This window comes from Tupaia chinensis, unplaced genomic scaffold, assembly GCF_000334495.1.
Source record: "Tupaia chinensis unplaced genomic scaffold, TupChi_1.0 Scaffold149851_1, whole genome shotgun sequence".
Lineage (NCBI taxonomy): Eukaryota > Metazoa > Chordata > Mammalia > Scandentia > Tupaiidae > Tupaia > Tupaia belangeri.
Genome location: NW_006209696.1, coordinates 272,849 through 281,628, shown reverse-complemented (window position 1 = coordinate 281,628; position 8,780 = coordinate 272,849). Strand labels below are relative to the sequence as shown.

At 37.9% G+C, this 8,780-nt stretch overlaps 1 protein-coding gene across 1 annotated transcript in view; it reads right to left on the bottom strand.

Annotated features, from left to right (window-relative positions):
* Positions 1-1,724: 1,724 nt before the first annotated feature.
* Positions 1,725-8,780, bottom strand: part of GABRR3 (gamma-aminobutyric acid type A receptor subunit rho3) — a 64,822-nt gene continuing 57,766 nt past the window's right edge. The window contains 2 exon segments of the mRNA XM_006171552.1: positions 1,725-1,924; positions 1,927-2,023. Of these exon segments, the coding sequence (XP_006171614.1) occupies positions 1,725-1,924; positions 1,927-2,023 (297 nt within the window).

Genomic DNA, 8,780 nt, shown 5'->3' with positions numbered 1-8,780 from the left:
CAGGAATAGTAGTTATTTCATACCAGTGTTTCAATACATAATACTTAATAAAGTGCCTGGCACATGGAGGTGGCCAACAAACATTGTCAAGCCCCAGCTGTGGTGGTGCTGGCAGTGAGGTGCCACCGTGCATTACTGGGGCCATCAGTGAGGCCCTGGTTTGGTTCCCACATTGAGCAGAACATGTTGGATGTTGGATGTGCCTATTTTCACCTGTGATCCTGGCTGGCTGGGGGACTAAGGGAAGGATTGAGGCGTGGCCAGACCCTGTTGAAGGCCATTCTCTCTCGCTTGCTCTAAGAAAGAAATGCAGTAAACTGTAAAATAAACAAGTGTTTGTTTAGTAAAGTACATAATTAACTAAATATCTTTAAAAAGCTATGAATGCTATAGCTTATCAACAAAATGTAAAATGCTATCACCAATGACAAAAATATTCATTTAATGGTAGAATGGGAAGACTCCCTGGACTCAATAATATAAGAAACTTAATATGTAAATAAAAGACTTGCTTGGAGATAGGAAAAGGCTCTTCATAGTACTCTGAGCTGTGTGCGTATGGAACTGTAACAGGGTGAGTGTGACAGAAGTAGCTGCTTGCTTCCAGAAACTCATTACTCAAAGACAGCTATTGGTGGGCAGGAAAGGTAGCTTTATTCAGAAATCCAACAACCTGTGAGGATGGAGAAATAATGTTCCAAAATTATCCCCTGCCCCAGTCTGACAACAAGGATTTTAAAGGAGAAGTAAGGGAAGGGAGAAATTAGGTGTTGTTTTCGCCCAGTATGACAGTTCATCATTTTCTTGACTGGTCTGCAGAGGAGACTTTTAATGTCAGGGTTATTGTTTTCAGCTGCAGCTGGGTTATCTGGACCTGATCATCAGGGCAGTTTTTATCTCCCTTAAACACATTTGCCTCTGGGGTTGCAGGTTCAAGGCTTGGTCTCTGTAGAATCTCATGAAAGCCATGATTGGTTTTCAGAAGTTCAAACATAAAGCAAGATCTGTTACTTAAAAGGACTCTATTGTGCTAGGCTTAACATGCAATGACTTTGCTTCCTCTTGTAGCCCAGCTGCAGCACCACCTCTCCTGGATTTTCTTTGCTAGCAGGATTTAGCTCTTTTAGTCTGGCATGTGAGAGTTGGCACTAAGAGAGAGAATAGTCGGGTTGACTTCATAGTGCAGTGGTTAAAGGGGGTGGATTCCTACAGTTGACAGTGGTTCAATTCCCTGCCCTGAGGGCTCGAAAAACATGTTGTGTGTGTGTGCACACACCCCAGATCCTGATGGGATGAAGAAATGGAGGAAAAGGAACGAAGCATGCCTCATTGGAGGGTGCTTTCTTTCTGGTAAGTGCACTTACCTCTAGCAATAAAGAAAAAGTTAAAATAAAAAGAAACAAATTATCTTGAATAATTGTCAGAGCCCAGCTTTACTACCTAGTTTAATTAAAAAAAACATTTTTTATTAAGAAAGAGAAAAGGTTCAGACGAAGTAGTTCCAAAGCCCTGCCCTATGGAAAAAAGTTTTCCTTTATACACACACCTGTGACTCTTATTTATGGAGTTAAATTCTCCTAGGACCTTTGACTCTTTCCTAGATCAGAAAATCAGTCAGCTTTCAGATCTTTAGGCCAGCAGTTGTGACTGGCTCTCTTTCAGTTCAAGAGTTGTATTCTTAAAAAAAAACATAATCTGATTCTTAGTTTTATGCATATTCCTATTCATACATATATACCCCAGTAGAACAAATTAAATATAATATACACAATGGGAAATAAAATCCTAGAATAGGTGTCAATAATATGGTTGTTTTCTAGAATGACTCTACCAACATGTCCTCCTAGGGATTTTCTTCTCTGTATTCGAGTTGAATCAGAGCTGGGGCTACGTGTGGATCTTCCTTTCATGAAGTCTTCTTCTGAAGGGAAAAGGAAGTCCGGTCCATGTCAGTCTCACTGTCATGGTAACAACCATCAAAAGCCATGGCTTGAACGGCTTCAATATTGTACATTCCAGAAATCTGTCAAAAAGACTCTTTTTAGTAGGTCATAGAAATGACTTCATAAATAGGAATTACAATAAAAGCATAAATAGACTTCAAAAAGAGTTTCAATAAATATGGAGAATGTTTTGTTATTGTAAAGAACAGAATTTTGGTTTGTTTCTGGTGTCTAACTAAAAGTCATTTTAATAATAAATGGAAAACATCTTACTGATCCAGATTTTAATAGGGATTTTCAAGGAGGTTTATATTATTTCCACAGAGATATTTCAGCATTATACAAGGAAGTGTTACAACCACAATGTCAACATTTTCTTATTTAGTTCTGGCCTGACAGACTATTAGACCTTTTGTTTGTGAGCAGTATGAATGGTTTGCAATAGTTTGTGAGTAGAAGTTGAATAAGATTTATAAAAACGGCAATATAAGCCAACTGGATTTGCTTTTCAACTTATTTTTCTTCCTTAGAGAGATATGCCCAGTCTATTTTTTTTTCTTTTTGTCAACCAAAACAACATCCTCTAGTGATCCACTTAAATCTGGGATGGGTTGGGAATGATTTTAATTGCTCTTTTTAAATGCAAATTGGCCAGGCCTTCCCATTTTTGTTTAAAAGCACCTATAAATGATGGGAACATAGCTCAATTACACAACATGAAAGTGGCTTATTTTTTTGCAGGAGCAATTATCAATGCTTTCCGGTTCCAGTGCCAGACTGGATTTAAACTCTAACATTGTTTGTTAAGGTTTTACTCTAAGGGAGACTGTGCTTTCTTGCTAGTATGGGGACACCTATAGGAAGCCACTGTTACTAACTGCTCTTTGAGAAAACTAAATCACTTTTTGATGGATAGGGAAGCTGAAAAGTGAACAAATATGGAGAGGGTACTAGTAGATAAAATTATGCAGAAATTAAGTTGGAACTTGAGTAAATTATGTCCAAATGTGTATTTGGTTCACAGCAATTTATAAACCTAGTATGTTACCGAATTCAAAACACATAGGAACTCATGTGCAGTCAGTGACCTAACCAGTGACCCATACTTGACTCTGTTGTCCCATTTTGTTCTGATTGTAGAAATTTTCCATAACAAAATGAAAATCAACAAAGTAAACATTAAATGAGATAAAGACTGAATAACTAACTTCAGGAAGTCAATCGTATTAATAGTACATTTAGCCCTGCATCATAGGGTAGAAAACTATATATAGTTACTTCCATGATTCCCTAACCACCCATCCTACTGTCTATCCACCTATTTCTTTCTTTTTGTCTTTTATCTTAACAAAAATCAATAGTATGTCAAAGAAGACATACACCTTTGAAGAGCAAGAATGCTATTTTCTTTTCCCATTATGATAATCTAGAATAACTGGTGTAATTGATCAAGTTTGCAGTCCATGATTTATCAGTAGGCTGCTGTTTTTCACAAGTTTACAAGTTGGTTGCTTCAATAGAAATGGTTTTAAAACTAATTTTTAACTGTTTTATTTATTACAGATAAATACACAAGGCACACTGTATATAAGCTATAGATCTGAGTACTCTGTATTGAGTTTTAGGTCTTAGAATTAGGACAATATGTAGATGAAAGAATAAGAAAGAAAATAACTTCCTGTCTCCTTTTGGGCAAGGGTTAACAATAGGGATAGTTTTTTGATAGCTCTTTCTGTTTGCTGGCTCCTCTGGGAGAAGGCTGGTGTGTGTGTGTGTGTAACGGTAGTAGTGGTGGTGAATGGTAGTAGTGGGTGGTGGTGGTGATGCTTACAGTGTATGTAGCAGGTGATGTGGTAGTGAATGGTGGTGGTAGCTATGGTAGTGTATGATGGTGGTAGCGGCAGGTGATGGCAGTGCTAGAGGTGACAGTGATCATGGTGGATATTAGGAGTGTATTGGGTGGTAATGGTGGTGGTTCTATACTGGGTGATAGTGATGGTACTGATAGAAAACAAACTTTGACTTGTTTTCATAGGGAGGAACTCCACTGGCTTATTTATTTATTTATTTATTTTTTAATTTTTGCCTAAGGATGCATGTGCTAGCTGGAGATGGTCAGAGAAAGAAAAAGCATGAGAGTACCTCCCTTCATAGGAAGTTGTCATGATGGAATCCCTTCTCATCCATTTCTCTCTTCTTTCAGGATTTTTTTGGGGACATGCACATGTATATACACATGACTGACATGTTTCTCAAGCTACTGGGGCCAAGACTAGAACCAGATAATCAGCCATATGGGATCTAGCTGCCTTAACCACCATGCCACAGACTGGTCCAAATGGCCTATTGTTCTAGGCCTTTCTCACTATTCCTTATCGCTTCACCCTAAGGGTATGAAAGACAAAAATATAAAATAAACTCAGTCTATTTTGAGTCTTCACTGTGGGATCTGCATTGCTGTCCTGGTCTGTTCTCTGAAATGAAGTAAAAGGAGAGATTATCTTTACAGGGAGAGCTCTGAATTGTCTACCTTTGACAGTGACCAAGATACTAAGCACATTTAACTCAGTGATGAAATCTTAGTGAGTCCTCTGCTTACAGACTAAGCAATATTCTCCCAAATACTTTCTCATTAACAAAGGTGGGGGCAAACAGGTGGTGTGTGGTTAAGGTGCTGAATTCCTGTGTGTCTGACCATGGTTTGAGTCCTGGACCTGGTGGAGTTTCAAGTTAAGTGGGAGAATGGAGGAGAAGGGATTGCTGTATGGCCATCCATCCTGGGGTAGTAGGGTGGTTGTGTGATTACTCACTTTCCTTCTCTCTGTCTCTCTCTGATGAATACATGTGCCCTAATGGTAAAAACCTAACAAAACCCATCCAGAAACAACAAAGATGACATCAGTATATCCATTTGTCTGGCTCTCTCTCAAGTCGGTTTCCAACTAAGGTACAGAATTGAGAGGGATCATTGATTAGCCCCCAAGCCATCAGACATATCCTATTATTCTGCTCCACGATCCCGTTAAAGTCCACTCATCTCACTCAGCCTGTGTCTGCTGTATTTATTAAAACTCTTATTCCTTCAGAGCATATGTTTTGGGCGCTAATCACAATGAAGCTTACATTTATATAGAGCAAAGATTTCAGACTCATCTGATACATTATCTGATCTTTCCAACACCCTTCTGAAGGAAATAAGGAAGAAATTATACCATTTTGAAAGTGCAGAATAAGTGGAACACAAAGCTAGGATATGGAGGAGTTTGGTTTGACATCACCTCTGACTCCAAATCACTTGTTGATTTCATCCCACGAGTATATATAAGGCAGGTAGAACATTTTATTGAGATTGAACTTCTTTGAGGTAATTGAAAATGTTCAGAATGGTGACTTCCAGAGGATGGGGAGAGAGAGAAATGGTATGTTGTTTTATGGCAACAGAATTTCAGTTTTATAACAATGTAAATATATTTAACACTACTGAATTGTATATTTAAAAATAGTTAAAAGGATAAATTCTAAGTTATATGTATACTACCATAATTAAAAATAAAAATAATTTAAAGAAAAAGGATGTCTCAACAAAATACTACAAGGTAATTCCAACAGCACATTAAAAAAAAATTATACATCACAACCAAGTGGGTTTTATCCCAAGGATGAGAGGATGGTTTAGGGACCAGCAGATGGTGTAATGGTTACATCACTGGACTTCCACATGGCTAACCATGGCTGGAGTCCTGGATCCAGAGGCTTGAGACTCACGCCAGGTGCATGTGTGTGCATGCCAAAGATCCCAAGAGGAGAATGGAGGAAAAGGAATTGAAGTGTGGCCATCCTTCCTGGAGGGTGATTTCTTGCTTTCTGTCTCTCTGTCTCTCCAGTAAGTACATGTGCCCTATAGCAAAAATATCTCTCTAAAAAGAAAAAGAAAGAATGGTTCAAATATGCATATCCATATTAACAAAAGGAAAAAAAATGATCATTTCAACAGATGTGGAAAAACATTTGACAAAATCCAAACATCTCTTTAAGATAAATATTGCTCAGCAAAGTAGGGGAATAAATAATACACCTCAACACAAAAAAGGCCATGTATGATAAATCCTCAGCTAACATAATACTAAATGGATGGAAGCTGAAAGCATTTTCTCTCAGAACCAAAAAGAGACATGCTCACTTTTACCACTCTTATTCAACATAGTGCTGGTAGTTCTAGACAGACCAATTAAGCAAGAGAAAGAAAGAGAATCTAAGTGGGAAAGATGGAGGTCCAATTGTACCTGTCTGCAGATGATATGATCTTATATATAGAAAACCCCAAAGATTCCACAAAAAAAACCCCTCAGAACTAAAAAGCAAATTCGGTAAAGTTGTAGGATACAAAATCAACATGTAAAATTCAGTGGCCTTTTTTTTTTTGAGAGGTTTTTGCTATAGGGCGCGTGTGCTCGCCAGACAGTCTGAGACAGACAGAAAGTGAGAAATCACCCCCCAGGGGGGATGGCCACGCTGCAATCCCTCCTCCTCCATTCTCCTCTCGGGATCTTGGGCATGCATGCACACGCGCCCGGTGTGAGTTTAAGCCGCCGGGTCCAGGACTCAAACCGCAGTCGACTACGTGGGAGTCCAGCGACATAGCCATTATGCTAACTGCTGGTCCCAGTGGTCTTTTTTATACTAATAATGAAATAGCTCAAAAGAATTTTAAAAATCAGTGCCATTTACAATAGCTACAAAGAAAATAAAATATCTAAGAATAAATTTAACTATAGAGGTAAAAAAATCTCTACAACAGAAATGTCAAACTACTGATGAAAAGAGTTGAGAACACACACATACACACACACACACACACAGAAATAGAAAGACAATTCTGCTCCTGGATTGGGAGAATTTTAAAAGGGATCTACAAATTTAACACAAAGCCTATGGAAACACAAATGGTATTTTACAAAGAAATAGAAAAAGCAATTATAAAATTTATATGAAATCACAAAAGACCCTAAATAGCTAGAGCAATCCTGAGCCAAAAAATGAAGATGGTAGCATCACACTAGTAGAGTTCAAAATATATTACAAAGTTATAGTAAGAAAAACAGCATCATACTGGCAAAAACACAGGACATAGACCAATGGAACAGAACAGAGAACCCAGAAATAAATCTACTTGTATACAGCCAACTAAATGTTGAGAAAGGTGCCAAGAACACTCAGTGTGAAGAAGATGGTCTCTTCAATAAGTGGTTTTGGGAAAACTAGACATTCTTGTGCAGAAGACTGAAGGTGAACTCATAGCTCTTCGTAACATGACTCCAAATAAAAATCTTCTGCACAACACAAGAAAAAATTAACAGAGTGAAGAGACAACCCATAGGATGGGATAAAATATTTACATACTATATCTATTACAGGGAACCAATAACCATAATATACAGGGTTCTGAAACAATTCAGCAACAAAATATAAATAACCTGATTATTTTAAGTGGGCAAATTTGACCAGAGGTGGTGTGGAGGTTAAGGCACTGGATCCTACGTGGCCAGTTTTGCTATTTGAGCCCTAGACCTGATGGCTTGAAAATCACCCTTAGTACATGTGCATGTGTGCCCAGTAGATAATATGTGGTAAGTATATATGTACATATAGGAATATGCACATATATGTGCACACACATAATGGGATACTATTCAGTCATTAAAGCGGATGAACTCCCAGGACTAGCAGATGGCATATGGTTACATTGCTGGACTCCCACATAGTCAATCATGATTCGAGTCTTAGAACCAGCAGCTTAATACTCACCCTGGGCTCATGGGTGAGTGTGCCCAAAATCCTGAGAGGAGACTAGAGGAGAAGGCATTGTGGCGTGACCATCCCTTCTCAAGGGTGATTTTCTTGTTTTCTGTCTCTCTCATGTCTCTCCATAGCAAAAAATCTCTCTAAATAAAAAAAGGATGAACTCCTATCATTTGAGGTTAAATTGGAGAGCCTAGAGGACATTATGTTAAGTGTACTAAGCCAGTAACAGAAAGAAAAATACCATTATGTTCTCCCTCACAAGTAGAAATTGAGAAAAATGACCTCATGGAAGTAAAGAAATGAAGAATGATGACTAGAGTCTGGGAAGAATTGAGAATGAGGGAGGAAGAGAAGGATGTTGATTAAAGGAAACAACATTAGAGATAAAAGGGAAAATATCTGGTGTTATAAAATACAGTAGAGAGAATGTGGTTAAAAACAACTATCTATCATCTATCTTTCTATTACAGTAGCTGAAAAAAGAATTTGAATGTCCCCATATCAAGAAATGACAAATGGGGGAGAGGATGGCTATGCTAATTAGCATGATTTAATCACAACACATTGTATTTTTGTACTGAAAAATCATTTTGTACAAATATGCATGATTATTATGTTAATAAAAACAAATAAAGTCATTACATAATGAGGATAAAAAGGAAGAATGTTTATTAGCTCGAAAGACTCTCTTTATAGTGGTACATAAGATCGTATACACCATCAGGTGAAAAAAAAATTCAGGCAGCATGAACACTTGTGTGGCAGGTGGGGATGAGGAGACAAAAATACTTTGGAGTCAAAGGACCAGACAAGATGGACCAAAACTACTTCATTGCCTAGCTCACAGGCTAGCAATTCTCTGCTATAAACAAAAGGAAAACAAAATCAAAACAGAACTTTTTCCTGCCATAGACTATTTTTAATCTCTTCTCATTTTACATATTACCCACATCATCGCTATTCACAATGTGGGTAATGGGCCAGTGGTATTCACATCACCTGGAGCTTGTTAGAAATGCAGAGTTGCAGGTCTCA